Here is a 20,215-nt window from a genome sequence, read left to right on the forward strand (position 1 = left end):
TTTTGTCGGTCGTGGGGCTTGAACTCTGGGCCTGGGCACTGTCCCTCAGCTCTTCAGCTCAAGGCGAGCGCTCTACCACTTGAGCCACAGCGCCACTTCCTCCCTGGGCTCTTTTTGCACAAGGATAGTATTCTACCACTTGAGCCACAACTCCACTTATAAAGCTTATTTTTTTGTAATTATAAAGGTGATAATAGAGAAGGGTTATGCTTGCATAAGTCAGGTAAGGAGCACATTTATTTCATGGCACCCCTGGTTTTTTCCTCCTCTCCCCACTCACAAGTTGTATAGTTAATTTTCTTTCTAGGTTTTTTTTTTTTGTCATTCATGGGTCTTGAACTCTGGGTCTGGGCTCTATCACTGAGCTCTTCAGCTCAAGGCTAGCACTCTACCACTTGAGCCACAGCACCACTTCCAGCTTTTTCTGCTTATGTGGTGCTGAGGAATTGAATCCAGGGCCTCATGCGTGCAAGGTAAGCACTCTACCACTGAGCCACCTTCCCAGTCCCTGTAGTTCATTTTTAACACAGTCACTTATGGCTTTTTGTGGTTAATTGGAGATAAGAACCTCACAGACTTTCCTGCTTTGAACAGTGATCCTCATCTCTCAGCTTCCTGAGTAGCTAAGATTATAGGTATGAAGCACTGGCACCCAATTTTGAGGTTTTTTTCTTTTCTTTTTTATCCTTTGGTCAGTTATGGGGCTTGATCTCAGGGCCTGAGCACTGTCCCTGAGCTCTTTTTGCTCAAGGGTAGCGCTCTACCACTTTGAAACCACAGTGCTACTTCCAGTTTTCTGGTGGTTTTGGAGATCAGAGTCTCGTGGGAGCTAGGAATGTGTCTTAGTGGTAGAGTGCATCCTAGCATGCATGAATCCTCGAGTTCTACGCCTCAGTATCACATAAACAGAAAAAGCAGGAAGTGGTGCAGTGGTTCAAGTGGTAGAGCACTAGCCTTAAGCAAAAGAAGCTCAGGGAGCCAGGCCCTGGGGGCTCATGCCTGTAATCCTAGCTACCCTGGAGGCTGAGATCTAAGGATCGTGGTGCAAAGCTAGCCCAGGCAGGGATGAGACTCTTATCTCCAATCCACCGGAGAAGTGGAAGTGCTGCCACGGTTCTAGTGGTAGAGTACTAGCTTTGAGCTGAAGAGCTCAGGGAAAGCGCCCAAGCCCAGAGTTCAAGCCCCATGACTGACCAACAACTACAACAACAAAAAACTCAGGGACAGTCCTCAGGCCTAGGGTTCAAGCCTCAAGACTAGCTAAAAAAGATCTCAGCCTCCAGCATTACTATAATTACAGGCATGAGCCACCAGTGCCTGGCTTCCTTTTTGACTTTCAAACATTAGTCTTCTCAGCCAGGTGCTGCCTATAATCCTATCTATTCAGGAGGTTGAGATCTGAGGATCATGGTTCAAAGCCAGCCTGGGCAGGAACATCTGTGAGTCTCTTATCTCCAATAAAGCACCAGAGAACTGGAAGTGGCGCTGTGGCTCAAGGTACCCCTTGAGTGCTAGCCTTGAGCTAAAGAGCTCAGGGACAGGGCCCAGGCTCAGAGTTCAAGCCCCGTGACTGACAAAAAAAAAAAAAAAGTTCATGAGACTCTTATTTCCAATTAACTACCAAAAAGCCTAAAGTGGAGCTGTGGCTCAAGTGGTAGAGTGCCAGCCTTAAGTGGAAAAAGCTAAGGGATAGGATCTAGGCTCTGAATCCAAGCCCTAGCACCAGTACACACATGTGTGTGTGCACGAACACATACCAATGGTTACTAAACACATCTAATATGGGGCTGGTGGTGTAACTCAGTAATGGAGAATGTGCTTACCATGCTTGAGGCCAGGGTGCTGTTCCAACCCCAGATATATGAAAAGCAAATACACTTAGCTTCATAATTGAATGATGTTCATATTTATTGTCAGCAATATAAAACAAGCTATAACAAAAAAAACTGCAATTTAACAGGAACAGATACTGGTGCAGGGTTTTTTTTTTTTCCTGGATACGGGTATGCACTCAAATCAGAAGACCTAAGATTAAACAAAGACTGTACTGTCAAGAACCAATCAAGGACTACATTTTACCTATTAATAGAAAAATGTTAAAGACGAAATGAGATGCTTAAAAATACTATTGGTGCTAAGTTCATTTATGTAAACAAAACTAACACTAAGATATTTGGACCCTAGAATACAGACGAAACATAACATTTAAAATTTTGCATCAATAAAATTTGTTTTATCGGTCACTGTATTTGTACTACAATTACACACTTGTTGCTTCTATACCATGAAAAGGCAACAGGTATCACAAACAATGCAATAAATTAGCTCTAATGAGACTTCAAAGTAACTGTTCCACTTGAACTAAGAAAATTCAATCCAGGATTAAAAACATCAGTTGATTTGAAAACCAGCTTTTTTTTTTCCTTGTGTCATACAGTCTTACAAAATGAAATCCTCACTTGACACTTTGCATCTAAAAATTGCAATTCATGCCTTCACCATCCTTTTTTTGAAACTTAAAATTTGTAGAAACTGAAAAAAAAACCTCAATGCAATTTTACTTACAATTCTGAGCCTGCAACCTGATTCTTGCTTTGACACAAAACATACTCCTCCTCAGTGTACCCCACCAGCACAAAGACCCCTTTCTTCCTTGCTCTCCATTCCTTTGCCCTGAAGGCATTTCTAGATTGCTCAATACATGGTCTTTGGCTGCCTCAACAGTCAGGACACCTCCGACCATTCACACTGATCACTCTTCTCCTCCTTCTTTTCTATGGCTAATAGCACTTTCCTGCTTTTTTTCTATTGTTGGATCTCCACACTTGGTGCTGTCATCTGGAGGGCAAAGTCGATTTCGGCTTCGAGCTCCTGGTTGGTAAAGCTGCATTGCTGGACGATCCTGAAGTAAAACAAAACAGGACAACAAGGCTACTTAGCTACTTAGTTCAAGCCCAAGTACTGGCACTTTGGTGCCAGAAAGAAAAGACACTGGGTTCAATCTTTAGTAGTACAAAAGAAAAGAGAGAAACCAGCAAAAACAGAGACTTTCTATCATTGAAGTATTTAAGTATTAAATGCTTCATATTTTTAAGTATATCCAGGATTTGCATGAGAATAACCCAGTAGAGGTAGGGATAAAGTAGAGCAGAAAGCAAGCAAGCTGGTAATGAGTTGATAATTATTCAAGTCTGGTGATGAGACTGGGAGTGTATTATATCACAGTCTATTTAGTGAATGCCTGAAATTCCTTTATTTTGTGTGGGTCCTGGGGCTTCAACTCTGGGCCTAAGTGCTGTTCCTGAGCTTTTGTGCTCAAGACTAGGGCTCTACCATTTGAGCCACAGCTCTAGTTCTGGTTTTTTGTGGTTAAATGGAGATAAGAATCTCACAGACTTTCCTGCTTCAAAACTCGATCCTAAGATCTCAGCCTCCTGAGTAGCTAGGATTACAGGCTTGGAGCCACTGGTGCCTGGTACAAATGCCTGAAATTCTACAGTCAACAAAAGAACCCAGCCAAGATAGAAAAAAAATGCCAGTTGATTTTTCAAGTTCCTCTTTTAAAAATTCTGTAATAGCTATTGGGAACATAGCTCAGTAGGAGAATGCTTACTAGACCCTGGGTTCAATTCTCAGTACAGAAGGATGGAGAAAATCAATTACCTAAGCAAGCTTAAGATTTTTTACAATAAATTGTGATCTAGACCTTCCCTTTACCCTTGCAGAAAGAGGAAAAAAATCCCCAAGAAAATGAACAAATTTAACATAAAGCAGCACCTTGTTTCTTATCCGATCTCTCTTAACCACTTCCTCTTTCTTTTCGTTTTTTTCTGAGCTGCTTAGTGATTCAGTACTTTCAACCTTCTTTCCTTTATCCCGAAGTGCTTCTCTCTCTTTTCTAAGCTCTTCTTCTTTTCTTTTGAAAGACTTCTCTTTCTCATAGCGTTCCTTTTGTCTACGGCGCTCCTCTTCTTGACGCTTCAGTCTCTCTCTTTCTCGGTGCATGCGCTCCTGTTCTCGTTCATAATCTCGGTCCCTGTAGTCTCTGCAACTCTCCTCTTCAAGTCTGTGAGAGGAACAAAGCTGACCCCTTGAACATCATGTGACCACAAATGCAGAAACACTGCCACTCACTCAGCCACTGCAGCAAGCAGAGTAAAAACTACTGTTTTAGTAAACAAAAGTCAAAAGTCATACACCCAATTAACATACTAGAATATTTGGAACTCTTCCTCCTAGTCCCCCATCTTACAGTTTATTCATTTATTATTTATTATTATTTTGGTGCTGATCCTGGAGCTTGAACTCAGAGTCTGGGCACTGTCTGTGAGCTTTGTTGCACAAGGCTAGCATTTTACCACTTGAGCTACAACTCCACTTCCACCTTTTTGGTATTTAATTGGAGATGAGTCTCAAGGACTTTCCTGCTCAGGTGAGCTTCGAACCATGATCTTCAGATCTCAACCTTGTAAGTATCTAGGATTATAGGCATGAGCCACGGGGGAGCCCAGCAGTTTATCTTGTTTTTAAAACCGGGTCTTACTATGTAGCCCAGGCTGGCCTTGAGCTGGTGATCTTCCTGCCTCAGATTCCTAGTTATACCACAACAGGCAAACAGTCTGTCTTGATTAAGGCACACATCCAGGACATAAAATCAAAAGTAGCACATACTAATCAAACACACCCAAGAATCCTTTACAACTGACTGACCTCTTTGGCTTTTCATCTTTTAGTTCACTCTCAGGTCGTTTGGGCAGCATGCAACTCTGCCCACTGGCTCTGTCATCACTCAGATTCTCCTTGTCTAATTTTTTAGGCTTTTCTCTTTTGTCCAATTCCTTTTCATCTCCTTTTTCTGGTTTCTTGAGCAGCTTTAAAGAAAATATGTTTAATTTTATTTTGAAGAGTAAAACAGTGTCTTCTGACTCTAACAAATAATAAACTACATACTTAACATTTAGTCTCTAGAAGCCCCCTATCTCTGTAGTTAGTCTTACATTTTCAGGTGAACAACTAGTACATGAGAACAGTAAATACTAAAAAGATGCTCTAATATGAAACTACTATCTACCCAAAGGAAGTGATTTAATCACCTGTGGCAATAGGATCAAGACTCCTTTGGATTTAAATGAGACAGCATTTGTGTGTGTATGTTCCAGAGTTGGTCCACTAGCCCAGGCTTTGGAAATCATAATCTTCTTGCCTCTGCCTCCCAAGTGTTGGGATAACAGGTATGAACCACCAGGCATGGCTACAAGTTAACCTTTAAGTGAGCCAATGCATACTTCCAAGTATGCTTCTCTAGCACACCAGCATGTTTTAGATAAATAACTCTTGGGAAAATATCCCACAAATTTAAAACGCGAGGCAGCTCATTACCGTTGGACTGTCTTTGTATGTTCTTGGAATGACACCTTGGTCACCAAAGGAGAGATCCATTGCAGGAATAATTTTGCCTTGAGTCTGAGAATAACATATTTATATTGGTAGAATTATCATTAGAGATGAATAACATTATTAGTTCACATTTGATTCCTTAAACAACATAATGGTGAATTAACATCCCTATGGCATAGGAAATCTACTTAATGCCATATACATGTTCAAAAATCCCATTGTCAAATCACTGCTATAAATGCTTGAATACCCCACTAAGTGGACAGTCAGAGAGACTCTTAGGCAAAGTAGAAGAATTTTTAAGTCTCAGAATAAAGGCATCATACAAGTTCATCAGGCATCATGCAAGTTACAAAGCAAAAGGAAAAGCATTGAGATTTAAGCAGGATGTATTTCAGCACACAGACAGCCAGTGCAAGAGGGAATCTATACTGGACACAAAGAAGGCACCAATGTTAAATGAGAACATGTGCAGGTTTCATCGAAAAGTGTTCTTATTTCTCTAATGAACATCTGTATTTGAAGGCAAGATAAGATGTTCATCATTCTAATAAGAACATGAATGAATGAATAATATGGCTGGTTCTACTTTCTGCCTTGCTGATCATTAAGAATAGCAAGTCAAATTGCTTTTAGTATGGTGAACAGAGACATTACTAGAAGTAATCAGGATGGAAAATGTCCCTCTCCCTTAATCCCTTAGTACCCATAATGAGTCCCATAGAGGCTCTGGGAACCCTCACATAAACTGCTGAATTTTCAAGGAGTAAAAGGGGACCTTGGAGCCATCTTTAACTTTGTGAGGTACTAAGTATTAGTATTTCCCCAGGAAGCAGCCAAGTTGGGATCATCCTACAAGGTTTTCCTCTTCCTACATGCAGTGCGCTAATCAGAATCTGTTGCTCACAGATTGTAAGCTAGATGCAAGAAGATAATGTGGGAGTCATGTGAGAAGGAAAGAGCACACTATGCAGGGTATATATCCCTAGTCCTCCCACAAGGCAGCCAGTTAGGACAGGCAAATAAGAAAGGGTAGGCCTGATTGTCTTCTAGCTGTTTATTCTGGGTACACAGCAGAGCATCAGGAAGTCACTTGGGCCTCCTTTTAAATAAAGCTAAGAATTTAAAATAGCTCAGCTTTTCAGAAGACCCAAGTCAGTCTGAAGGCGTCAAAACTACCACCACCACCAAAAGGACTTTTTAGCTAAGACCTGTGTGTATGACATGATACTAGGTGCTCTGTATCATCATGTACTTGGTCCTTACATTTTTCTGATTCACAGCTTGTAACAGAAACCTGTGTACCTGAAGACAGTGGAAAACAAACAGATGAGGCAACTTCATGTATCAGTTATGAAGGAAAAGCTGAATTAAATCCCACATTTTACGCAAGCCTGCCTTAAGCCCTCATTTACTAGCAACTGAGAAACTAATAAACCAAGCAGTACACATTTTCAATGATTAAAACTATATCTGCACTGAGCAGTAACATCATGTAAAATACTTAAATCCTTTTAAATAATCCCAAATTTAAATAATTAAGACTCTTGCTAGAACAATAAAGATTTCTATTTGTACACTCCCTCTGTCTAAAGAAAATCAAAACAAAAATCTCATTTACAAAAACACAAGGTACATGCATAAAGTAAAGGTATGTGCAGTTTTCAGCAACATGCAGTCAATTTCAATTATTTTCATACCTTGATCTTTGGTTCATCCTTTATTTTTTCTCTTTCTGGAACTCTTTCTATCTTCTTTAGCTTTTCAATATCTTTTCTTTTCCGTTTTTCTTCTTCTTTCCATTTCCTTCTTTCTTCTTCTCGTTGTCGTTTTCTTTCTATTTCTCGTCTCCTTCTTTCTTCCCTCTTCTCTTCTCTCATTCTCTACAAAGAAACAGCAATACAAGTTTACAAATAAAATAATTACCAACAAAAAAATAACCAATCCCAAAGGCATGGTGTACACCCACTAAACAGGATTTTTCTTCCTATTTTCTGCAACCTCTTTAACCCCTATCCCACTCAGAAAAGGAAAGAGAGTGAAGTCTAGGACTTTCTGGAATCAGTCTTCCACTGTTGCCCTGCTATATTTCCTGAGGCTTTCAGAAGGTAAAGAGTGTCTTTGGGACAAACAAAGGACTCTCTAGGTTTGCACAGTGAATTGTTGGTTCCACAACCAGCTTGAAGGAAAGGGCAAAAGAGTGAGATTAAGGAACCAAGTCTTTAAAGAATAATTGTGGGCAAAAAGCCCAGGTATTTCTCCTACAGGATCACAAAGCTCTTATAATACTAATAGAAAATGAATTAATAAAGAATTACAAAAACTGTAAAAACAGAACATTTTACCTGCTTGTTTTTCAGAAAGCTCAAAAGTGGCGTTGTTCTTTTGGCTACATAAATATAAACAGATTATTAATAATGCTTAGGAACTCCTGAAAAGGATTCCACTTTCTGATATTCCCTGCCACCCACCCAAGACCAGAAAACTATACCCCTTAGGCAGAAGTACACAAAGGTATTATTCAAACTAAGTGTTTTACAGTATTCCATTTTAATAATACATGCTGAAAACAGTTTTGAAAAAAGTGAGGAAATTCCCATTAAATAGTTTGGGGGAGTAATTTCCAGTTGGTGAGAATTAAGTACAAGGACATTCTTTTGTTTTACTAGTAATAGTGTAAATTTGTTCATCTGTAAAGGAATTGTGGGAAGTGGCCTATTATATCCAATCTTTTGACCTCATATTTCTACTTCTGCAAATTTATTTTAAGGAAGTTGCCAGATATGGGCTTACTGAGTATATTCATTAATAAAATTTGAGGTTTTGGGTTTTTATTTTTTGGTGTTGGTCCTGGGGCTTGAACTTAAGGCCTGGGTGCTGTCCATGAGCTTTTGTGCTGAAAGCTAGCACTCTACACTTAAGCCACAGCTCCACATCTGGCTTTTTTGGTGGTTATTTGGACAAGCATCTCTCCGGCTTTCCTGACTCAGCTGGTTTCAAACCACAATCCTCAGATCTCCTGAGTAGCTAGGATTAAAGGTGTGAGCCACTAGCACCTGGCCAAAATTTGAGTTGTTGGGTTTTTTTGGTCAGTCCTGGGCACCGTCCCAGTGTTCCTTTTTGTTTGAGGCTAGTGCTCTACCACTTGAGCCATGGTACCACTTCTGGCTTTTACTGTGGTTAATTAAGAGATAAGCTTCATAAGGGTTTTTCTGCCTTGGCTGACTTCAAACCACAATCCTCAGATCTCAGCCTCCTGAGTAGCTAGGGTTACAGATGTGAGCTACCAGCGCCTGGCAAAATTCAAGCTTTAAAAGAATATTTAAAGCTGGCACCAGTGGTTCCCACCTGTAATCCTAGCTACTCAGGAGGCTTAGATCTGAGGATCATGGTTCAAAGCCAGCCCAGGCAGGAAAGTCTGAGACTCATCTCCAATTAACCACCAGAAAACCGTAAGTGGCACTGTGGCTCAGGTGGTAGAGAGCTTGCCTTGAGTTGAAGAGCTTAAGGACAGCACCCAGGCCCAGAGTTCAAGCTCCATGACACACACACACTCTCTCTCTCTCCCCCCTCTCTCTCTATATAATATATATATTTAATCTTCAACATTCTAAGCAATGTGGTAAGCATCATAGTCATCTTTTTATGGTTTTTTTTTTTTGTACCAGTGCTGGGGCTTGTGCTCTACCACTTGAGACAGCTCCACTTCTGGCTTTTTGGGGGTAGTTTATTGGCTTTTCTGGCTCTGAACCTGTATCCTCAGATCTCAGCCTCCTGAGTAGCTAGGATTACAGGTGTGAGCCACTAGCACCTGGCTAATTCATCCCATCTTATCAGTGCATTCTCATAATCCTGTATTACCATATTATCATATGCATCTTTGAGTACAAGGAACTATCAGAGAAGGGGTGACATCCTTAAGACCAAAGAGCTGACAAAGTGAGTGAAGTAGGAGATAGACAAGTATTCTGATAAAGCTATCACTCTAATTCCTTTGCCTACTTACCTATTAATTCTCTGTTTTTGGCTTCTATTTCCTCTAGCAATGTCTCTGGAGTGGATGTCATTTTCTCATCTGTGGCATAACTCTCCAAAAATTTTCTGTAGTCAGGATCTAAATAATCATTTAAGAAGCCAGAAAAGAGACTTTAAACAAAAAAAAAAAAAACAACCTATTACCTAGGATACTTATTTGTCAAAGAAGGTACTTTTTTTTTTTTTTTACTTCCTAGGAGACTGAAACAAAATAAGCCACTCATACAAGATATACTATTTTGGACATAATTGGTCACTTAATCTTCAAACTCTTATTATGGGAGTCTGATGTTAACACAGGGTTAGGAAAAAATGAGACATCACACATTAGAAGATATCTAACAGGAAAAAAAAAGATATCTAACAGGATGTTATAGATTCTTTTTAAAAGTCACCATTCCAGGGGCTGGGAAAATGGCTCAGTGGTAGAGTGCTTGCCTTGCATGCCTGAGGCCCTGGGTTTGATTCCTCAGCACCACATAAGCAAAAAGAAAAAAGCCGGAGTGGCGCTATGGCTCAAGTGGTAGAGCGCTAGCCTTGAGCTGAAGAGCTGAGGGACAGCGCCCAGGCCCAGAGTTCAGGCCCCACATCCGGACCCCCCCCCCAAAAAAAAGTTACCATTCCAGGGTTGAAGGCAAAACTTAGCAGTAGAGCACCTGACTAGTAAGCACAAGGCCCTGAATTCAAACCCCAGTAGTACCAAGCCATTGATCCAGGGCTGGGGTATAGCTCAGGGGTAGACTACCTGCTTAGTTAGCATGCATGAGGCTCTTGGTTCCAACCCCCAGTACCACAGATGAGGGAGATGGGGAGGTAGGGAGGGAGAGAGGGAGGAAAGAAAGAAGGGAAGAAAAGAAAGAAAAGAGGGAGGGGAAGGAAAAGAACAGAGGAGAGGAATGAATGAAAGGGAAGGAAAAGGGAGGGAGGGAAGAAAAATGAAGAGAAAGAAAGGAGGAAAAGGAAAGAATGGAGGAAAGGGAAGGGAAAGAGGAAGAAGGGAGGGGAAAGAAAGGGAGGAAAGGAGGGAAGAAGGAATTAAAAGACAGAGGGTAGGGCTGGGAAGGTAGCTCAGTGGTAGAGCGCTTGCCTTGCATACCCGGGAAGGAAAAGGTAAAAAAGGGAAGGAAAGAATAGAAAGGAGGGAAAGGAAGAAAGAAGAAAGAAGGGGAGGGGAAGAAGAAGGGAGAAAAGAGAAGGGAGAGTTAGGAAGGGAGCGAAGGAGGATGGAAGGAAAGGTTCCTTCTTCTATTAGTAGAGAGCCACACATAAGAACTGAAAAGACTAGCTATGAAACTTTCAGAGAGTATTAGGCATAGCAAAGAAGGAATTTCTTTGTTTAAAACTTTTTTATTGAGATTGATTACATTTCACAGTATTGTGGGATAGTGATTCTTAAAATCACATATATTTTAACCTTCACAAGGCAAATTGTCATTATCATGGTCTATAATGTTTGTGAATTCTATGAACTTTGACAATACAACTATTTCTTCCACACAGGGTGGTATGTACATTTCTTCCCTTTTGCTTATTGTAAGCTGTTCCCTCTTTCCCTCTCATGTCCTCCCTCCCATAGCTGCCTTTGAGTTGCTTAGTTCATTTTCATCAATGTCCAGTGCAGCTGATAGGCCTCTCTGTTGTCTCTGTTTCCCGTTTCCCTCAATTCTGTGTCTTCCTCCTAGCTTTGCTCAGATGTGCACACACACACACATATATATATACCATATATGTGGTCAAGAGCATGGAGTCATTTAGATATGATACGACAAATTGAGTGGAGGTCCTTTTTTTCTTGAGTCCTGCTTACTTTGTCATATCTCCTTGCATCAAACAAGCAACTTCTATAAGGGTACACCTCACTCTAAGTAAACTCAACATTGGAAAATTGGTTGTTTCACAAGATAAAGGGACAGAGGGAAGTCCTAGATATGTGGCTCTGGAGATAATGGTAATCCCTGGAGATCTCTTCTAGACACTTCTGTCAATAGAGAGGGAAATACATCTGAGTTGTTCTGTCGCTTGTTGTTGAATATGTCACCTGATCTAGTCTTCTGTATCTCAGTCTGTGATATCAGCAATAAGCAGCTGTGTTATTGGGTCTTTACTGTTTAATAAAATAGCCATTGTAGAAGTGATGGAAATTCAACCAGGTGATTCTAAAATATATCAAATGTTGAGACTAAATCCTTCTCCAATATAACAAAAGTTATACACCAGTTAATAGACATAATGTTACAGGGATTTCGAAATCTGGAGCTGGTTTTACCTTAATGCAAATTATTCCAGTTTCTCTGTTCCTGTATTTCTGTTCAGACAAAATACTGTATGCAGTTAATTTAACTATATATTCAAAGCCTAGAAAATAGGACTTGGCAATTCAACTACTTTATCTCAAATTACTTGGGTATGGGAATTTTTCTATCACAGCTTAAACCTTCCCTTTAGAAAGGGAGTAGAAATTTTAAAAAATCACCTAAATAATCCTAACAAAGGTAAGGAACAATTGTTATACTTTGGAACATCTGGTTTCCCCCATCATTTTCTACTCAATAAACCCACGAAGATTTATTATTCAACAGTCAGTGGCAAAGGAATGAAATGCCACTAGCTAATTAAGCAGGATCTCTTTTCAGGGAACATGCCTTCATTCTAATAATCAAGCAAAGCTTTCCTTAGAATATTTTCTAAATTCAATACTAGGGTCCAATTGGCTCTCACAGAGGCATTCTTTTTTTAAAAACAAACAAACATGGGTGGGGAGGCTGAGAAGGGATGGGAAGGGGAAACAAAGGAGGAGGCTACAATGCTTGATAAGAAATGTACTCATTATCTTGCCCATCTAATTGTAACCCTTCTGTACAGTATTTTCACAATAAAAAATAAATAAAAATTTAAAAAAAAAACATGGCAATAGAGTTATACTGTACCATCATCAATAGTCCCAACTTTGGTATCTCTTTTCTTAGTCTTCCTTTTTGCAGCTTTTTGAAAAGGTGCAAATTCTACTATAGCAGGATATTCCTGACCTGTTTAGAAAAAAAAGTCACACTTGCTTTAACAAAGAAAATGTTGGTAGTGGATAGCAGGGGGTCAAACTACTGTTTTTTAGGCTACTTTAGGTAACAATCATTTGACTGCCCCAACTTGGGGCTTGAACTCTGGGCTTGGGCACTGTCCCTGAGCTCTTCAGCTCAAGGTGAGCACTCTACCACTTGAGCCACAGTGCCACTTCCGATTTTCTAGTGGTTAATTGGAGATAAGAGTCTCGGGACTTTCCTGCCCAGGCTGGCTTTGAACCTTGATCCTTAGATCTCAGCCTCCTGAGTAGGTAGGATTACAGGTGTGAGCCATCTGCCCCCAGTCTGCCCCACCTTTTTTTGTTGGTCATGGAGCTTGAACTCAGGACCTGGGCACATACCCTGAACTCTTTTTGCTCAAGGCTAGTGCTCTACCACTTCAAGCCACAGCAACACTTCTGATAACAATCATTGAATGGAGTCTCCAAAATGGCACAGATCATATTGGTACAACTATAGTCAACATGTTTCTAAAGAGCTCTACACTCACACTGATTATCAGCAAGCTGATATATAAGTGGCACATGCCTGTAGTCTTAACTGCAGGAATGGCTGAGGCAGGATGATTGCCTGAATCTAAGAGATTGAGGCCTGCCTGTACAACAGAACCAGACTCTTGTTTTAAACAAACAAACAATAAATAATGCTTGGTAGGAAAGAAACATACTCTAAATTTAGATTCCACTTCTAAAATGTGATGTGTGTGTGTGTGTGTGTGTGTGTGTGTGAGAGAGAGAGAGAGAGAGAGAGAGAGATATTATTGGGGTTTGAACTCTGGGTCTTGAGGTTGCTAGGCAAGGCCCTCTTCCACTTGAGAAACATCCTTAGCCCTGACATTTTACTTTGTGAAAAGAAATACTAGAAGTTAATTCTCATAAATACATTATAGCCAGACACAGTGGCTCATGCCTATAGTCCCAGCTACTTGGGAGGTAGAAATCATAAGGATGGAAAATCAAGGCTAGCCTTGGCAAAAATAATGGTGAGACTCTCATGTCAACCAATAAGCTGGGCCTGGTGGCATGTACCTGTCATCCCAGCTATGCAAAACGCATAAAAGGCCAGCCCTGGTGAAAATGTAAGACTCTATCTGAAAATAAAAAAAGGACTCAAAAGGTAGAGTGGGGTAGGTGCTGGTGGCTCATGCCTGTAATCCTAGCTACTCAGGAGGCTGAGATCTGAGGATCATAGTTCATAGCCAGCCTGGGCAGGAAAGTCTATGAGACTCTTATCTCTAATCAACCACCAGAAAAGCAGAAGTGGCGCTGTAGCTCAAGTGATAGAGTACTAGCCTTGAGCTGTAGAGCTGAGGGACAGTGCCCAGACCCACAGTTCAAGCCCCATGACTGACAAAAAAAAAAAAAAAACAACCCAGCACAAGGTTCTGAGTTCAAAACACAATGCTACAAAAAACCCAAACAAACAAAATAACAACAACCTGAAAGAACAAAAAGATTAAAATGTCTAGACTATGCTAATCTGAAGAAATACAAAAAAGGTGATTAGTGGTAGCCCAGAGTTAGAGCTGGAGAATGGAAGTGACAACTAATAAGTATGGGATTCTCGGGGCTGGGAAGGTGGCTCAATGGTAGAGCACTTGCCTTGCATGCCTGAGGCCTTTGGTTCAATTCCTCAGCACCACATAAGCAAAAAGAAAAAAGCCGAAAGTGGCGCTGTGGCTCAAGTGGTAGAGCGTTAGCCTTGAGCTGAAGAGATGAGGGACAGTGCCCAGGCCCAGAGTTCAGGCCTCATGACCGGACCCCAAAAAAAAAAAGTATGGGATTCTCTTTGGGGTGATATTGTAAAACTAGATTATGGTGATGTTTACACAACTATGAATGTTTTTTTTTAATCCCAAACTGTACATTTAAAAGAGTTAATTTTGGGCTGAGAATGTGACTTAGAGGTAGAATGCTTGGCTAGCATGCGCAAGGCCCTGGGTTAGATTCCTCAGCACCACATAAACAGAGAAAGCTGGAAGGGGTGCTGTAGCTCAAGTGGTAGAGTGCTAGCCTTGAGCAAAAAGAGCATTAGGGACAGTGCTCAGACCCTGAGTTCAAGCCCCAGAACTGGCAAAATAAAAGAATTTTGGCTGGGTGTTGGTGGCTCAAACCTGTAATCCTAGCTACTAAGGAAGATGAGACCTGAAGAATCTCAGTTGGAAGCCTGCCCAGAAAGCAAAGTCCATGAAATTCTACTTCCAAACTGAAAAAAGCTGGGACGGAGGCCTGGTTCAAGTGGTAGAGCACCAGCTGTGATTTAAAAAAAATTCTGAGCCGGGCGCTGGTGGCTCACGCCTGTAATCCTAGCTACTCAGGAGGCTGAGATCTGAGGATCGCGGTTCAAAGCCAGCCCGGGCAGGAGAGACCGTGAGACTCCTATCTCCAATAAACCACCAGAAAACCGGAAGTGGCGCTGTAGCTCAAGTGGTAGAGTGCTCGCCTTGAGCTGAAGAGCTAAGGGACAGCGCCCAGGCCCAGAGTTCAAGCCCCACGACCGACAAAAAAAAAAAAAAATTCTGAGAATTCAAGGCCCCAAGTTCAAGCTTGGTACTGTCACCACACACACACACACACACACACACACACACACACACACACACACACACACACACACACACACACACACACACACACACACACACACACACACACACACACACACACACACACACACACACACACGGCAGCAGAGTGGATTATACAGAAATGAAAAATCTTGTTAGTTAAGAAACAGTAGTTGTCTAAACATTACCTAATAAGGACATAAAGTACTGAAAATATAGTTAAGTCTAGGAGAACAAGACAATAAAAACAATAAATCAGTAAGATTACTTATATTGTGTAAGGGATAAAAAATGCAAAAAGTAAACACACCTCTGATTTTATGACTTAGTAACTAGGAAACCATTGCTACCTACTGGAATTTTAAACGTGGAAATAGGAAAATAACTGAGAGGAATTAAACATGGGGTTATAGGTATAGCTCTGTAGTAGAGGGCAAACAACATTCAAGAGGCCCTACACTCAATCCCTAGACACCCCCAAAAAGTTGGACAAACAGCTGGCAATCTTTTAGCTTTTACTGGCACACTCCCTAACCAAGATTTAATTTTGACCTCACAGAACTAATTACTGAGAAAACAAACCAAAACAAAAAAAGCACACCTTCCAGACATTCTCTGGCTAAATATTGCAGGCAGCAGATATTAAATAGTGAGTTAAAATAGATATTTTTAGCCTGGCACTGGTGACTCATGCCTGCAATCCTAGCTACTCAGGGGGTTGAGATCTGAGGATCACGGTTCGAAGCCAGCCTGGGTAAGAAAGTCTCTGAGACTCTTATCTCCAATTAACCACCAGAAAACCAGAAGTGGTGCTGTGGCTTCAAGTGTAGAGTGCTAGCCTTGAGCAACAGAGCTCAAGGATGCCACCCAGGCCCTGAGTTCAAGTCCCATGACTGACAAATAAGTAAATAAAATAGAAATTGTTTTTCACTACAGACACATAATGGGAGATCTAGATATTGTGAGAATGTTAAACAGTATACCAACGGAGAACTGTTAGCTTAAAAGATAGGAATTAAATAATTATACCCTTGAAGCACAATGAGAAGCAAATATTTAAAACCTGCCATACAAGTTTAAAGCATTATCGGTATTGCTGCTGAAACTAAATAATCAAAAGAGCAGAGCTAATCCAGGGCCAAAAAAAAGTAACACAAGAAGAAAATAGTGGCAATTTTATTGTTTATCAAACTAAACAAATAATGGTTTAATAAAAATACCCAAGACTGGCTGGGAATGTAGCTTTAGATAATGAGGGAAGAGGTGACATTGCTCAAAAAGAAATGTAGGGCTGGGAATGTGATTTAGTGGTAGAGTGCTTGACTAACATGCATGAAGCCCTGGGTTTGATTCCTCAGTACCACATAAACAGAGAAAGCTGGAAGTGGTGCTCGGCTCAAGTAGTAGAGTGCTAGCCTTGAGCACGAGAAGCATTAGGAACGTGCCCTCAGGCCAAGTTCAAGCCCTAGGACTGGTAAAATAAATAACTAAATAAAATTTTAAAAAGAAGCCAGGTGCCAGTGACTAACGCCTGTAATCCTAGCTATTCAGGAGGCTGAAATCTGAGGATCACGGTTCAAAGCCAGCCCAGGCAAGAAAGTCTGAGAGATTCTTATCTCCAATTAACTGCCAGAAAACCAGAAGTGGCATTATGGCTCAAGTGGTAGAATGCTGGCCTTGAGCTGCAGAGCTCAAGGACAGTGCCCAGGCCCAGAGGTCAAGCCCCATGACCACTACCAACAACAACAAAAATTAAAAAGAAATGTACTCTTTACCTGACTTATGTAACTGTCACCCCTCTGTACATCAATTATGACAATAATTTTATTTATAAATAGCCAGTGGCTCATGCCTCTAGTCCTTTAGCTACTGAGGAGGCTGAGATCTGGGGATTGCAGTTTGAAGCCAGCCCAGACAGAAAAGTCACCATGAGACTCTTATCTCCAATAAACTACTCAAAAAAGCCAGAAGTGGCACTATGGCTCAAGTGGTAGAGTGCTAGCCTTGAGCACAAAGAGGCTCAGGGATCAGGCCCTGAGTTTAAGTCCCAGGACCAGCAAACACTAAAAATTATAAAATAAAGAACAAGCTAAACATGAAAAAAGAAAAACCCAACATATTGTACATTTTATTACCTAGGAGTTTTAGAAGACCTACTTACTTACAAAGGCATGGAGGAAACATTGTGATACACAGTCTCTTTTTTTTTTAATTTTTTTTTTTTGGGGTCTGGTCATGGGGCCTGAACTCTGGGCCTGGGCGCTGTCCCTCAGCTCTTCAGCTCAAGGCGAGCGCTCTACCTCTTGAGCCACAGCGCCACTTCCGGCTTTTTGCTTATGTGGTGCTGAGGAATCGAAACCAGGGCCTCAGGCATGCAAGGCAAGCGCTCTACCACTGAGCCAACTTCCCAGCCCCTACACAGTCTCTTAAACATAAAAGTAACAAACTACTCTTCTAGTTATACTCACCTTTATTGTCAAGGAACACATAACCATCAAAGCGATCCCTGAATAAAATAATGTCCTCTTGGTTTTTAAAGTTGATGTATGCTCTGGCATACATATGAGGATAGAGACTGCAGAGAGGAAAGCAATTAGGTAAATGTATTTATTTGCATGAGTCCAGCTTTATTACAAATATGGTCACACTAAAGGAGACTAGCTCAACAAATCAAAGGGATTATAGTAGAATAAAAGGAAGGAGACTTTTTACATTACACACACACATACTTTTTTTTTTTTTTACCTAGTATCATTAGAAAAAAACTCAAAATAATCATGCTCAGGCATAGGTTGAAGATTTTCCTGAAGCTGCTCCTTGGTCAAAGTGGGAGGTAATCTTCGAATTACCACCTTAAGAAACAAATAAGGAAAATAAAATGAGTACAAATCAATTTTCTGTCACCTCAAAGAATTGTGGTTTCAGAATATCGGCTTTAAAATATAGAGGAAAAAAATAAACCTAGGAGCCTACATTCTTCTGAAGACGAAAGCTCTTAATTAGTCAAATATAATAGTAATGTGACTTATTTCCCTCCAATAAAACTCTTAGAAATGAGAACTTCCTGGGACAGGGAAAAAAAAATCTCTGTTCTTTACACAAAGCCCCATAGTTCACCAAGTTGGTGAGTCATTTTACTCTACCATTTTTTCAAGGGAACTAGCAGGCTAATGCTGGACTTTTGTGGCTGCCACAATTCAGTAGTAACTCCCACTTCCAACAAATCCTAAAACAGAAACCCTGCCCATTCAGTTTAATCTATATAAGACATTCACTCAAGCTGGGCGCTAGTGGCTGGTGCTTTTAATCCTAGGTACTGGGGCAGCTGAGATCTCAGGATCACAACTTGAAGCCAACCCCCATGGTGAGAGCCTTATCTCCAATTATCCATCAAAGAGCCAGATGTGTCTGAGAAATGGAAATAAGAAATAAACAAACAAAAATTAAAGTTTCTATACTTCCATTGCCAAGACTGAAGAAAGACAATGATGATTCTGGGATTCACTTTGCTGCTAACTGGTTATACTATACAATTTGTTCATGTTACTATTTGTTTCTTTTTTTTAATTGTGAAAATACCGTACAGAGGGGTTACAATTACATGAGCAAGGTAATGAGCACATTTCTTATCACGCATTGATGCCTCCTCCTTTGTTTCCCCTTCCCATCCCTTCCCATCCTCCCCCCCCCCCCGCCCCGCGCGCCAAAGTTGTAAAGTTCGTTTCGACATGACGTCTTTTACATCTCATTGTTGCAATGGGTCCATCTGTATCCCTATTTAAACGATTTGTTTTTTCCCTTCCCCTCCAGAAATTATACCAACATCAAATACAGTGAAAGCAGGGGTTATACCGAGGGGGAGTATTTGTTTCTTAATAAAAGCATTTATATGGGAAAAAAGGGGGGATTAAAAATTAGAATTTATGTAAAAAAAAAAAAGGTAGAAATGGCTCAAGTGATAGAGCGCTAGCTTTGAGTACAAAAGCTGAGGGACAGTGTCCAAGACTGGCAAAAAATATTTTTCAGTCAGGGCTATGGCTCACGTAGAGAGCCCCAGGCAAGTAAACAAGCCAAACGTGTTGAAGACCGAGGTCAAACCCCGCAACCGGTAAGAAATTCAATTTACCCACTGCTCTGAAAATTCTATGGTCTCGATCTTTCCCTCCAGACCATAATTCTTCTACACGCTCCCCCCCCCAACTCGCGTCCAATAAAATTCCTACTACAAACTACTCCCACCCACTCCCAGGTGTCCGTCCATTCACTATTTTATAATCTCCCACTCGCACTAAACGGAATTCCTCATTCTGGGCAGAGCAAATCGCTCGCTGCTTATCTCCCGGCGCATCAATCGCAACAGAGGGTTTGAGCCTTGTAACGTCTGGAAATCCCCCAGTCTCCCTCACCCTAACCCTAGACAGGGAGGGGATCCTCCCCCGTTTGGGGGCGATCGTTTGAGATCGGATGAAATAATTTTCATTGAGGCACAGATAGAGAACTTAGGAAAGGAACAGGATAACCTCATTCCCAGTCATTCACCCGGCCCCACAAAGAGCGGCGAGCTCTCCACGCCCTCTCCCCGGCCATCTGCCCACCAGGTACCTTGCTCATTGCTTCTTTCCTGTCCCGATTGCGATCCTGTCGATCTTCCCCTTTACCACCTTCCCCTGAAGTCCCGCCGCAGCCGCTGACGCCGCCGCCGCTGCCGCTGCTGCCGCCGGAGGCCCCCTGAGGCGTTATCAGGGTGACTCGCTTCTCCTTGGGCCTGTGCTCCTTGTCTTCCTTCATGGCCACTACGACGCTCCTCAGAGCGACAGCTCAGTGTGGACAGCCGTTAAACCGGGCACCTCCGGTTCTCTGGCAGCTCGCGCCGGAGCTCCGCCCCCAACAAATGCTCCTAGTGATAAGCTGAGCCCCACGTTCCATTGGGTCCCCCGAGATCTCGCGAGATTTCAGGATGCCCAGCTTCACTAACTGGAAAGGTTTAATACCTGGTCTGTACTCCCGGTTTGCAGAATTCCCGCACCGCCCAATCCCCTAGCGGCGCAAACTCCCTCAGGGACCCGCCCCTGCGCGCGTCATTAGCAACTCCGCCATCTTGACTGGAAGAGACTCTGCTGAGGACTACAAATCATCCCAG

General features: G+C 41.6%; 1 protein-coding gene across 2 annotated transcripts; it reads right to left on the reverse strand.

The window, feature by feature from the left end:
• Positions 1 to 1,883: 1,883 nt before the first annotated feature.
• Positions 1,884 to 19,926, reverse strand: Upf3b (UPF3 regulator of nonsense transcripts homolog B (yeast)). 2 transcript variants are annotated; one of them, XM_013019843.1, is made up of 11 exons: positions 19,678 to 19,926; positions 17,821 to 17,927; positions 17,544 to 17,650; positions 12,360 to 12,458; positions 9,404 to 9,511; positions 7,743 to 7,786; positions 7,098 to 7,280; positions 6,664 to 6,702; positions 4,711 to 4,871; positions 3,778 to 4,066; positions 1,884 to 2,902 (listed from the first exon to the last, which is right to left on the reverse strand). In XM_013019843.1, exons 1-11 carry the CDS (start codon positions 19,861 to 19,863, stop codon positions 2,753 to 2,755), a joined length of 1,473 nt encoding a protein of 490 aa, XP_012875297.1. In that variant the 5' UTR covers positions 19,864 to 19,926; the 3' UTR covers positions 1,884 to 2,752. The 2 variants fall into 2 exon arrangements, with proteins under 2 accessions (XP_012875297.1, XP_012875298.1); XM_013019844.1 differs by lacking the exon at positions 6,664 to 6,702.
• Positions 19,927 to 20,215: the final 289 nt, after the last annotated feature.

The sequence above is a fragment of the Dipodomys ordii genome, unplaced genomic scaffold, assembly GCF_000151885.1.
Source record: "Dipodomys ordii isolate 6190 unplaced genomic scaffold, Dord_2.0 Scaffold47, whole genome shotgun sequence".
Classification (NCBI taxonomy): domain Eukaryota; kingdom Metazoa; phylum Chordata; class Mammalia; order Rodentia; family Heteromyidae; genus Dipodomys; species Dipodomys ordii.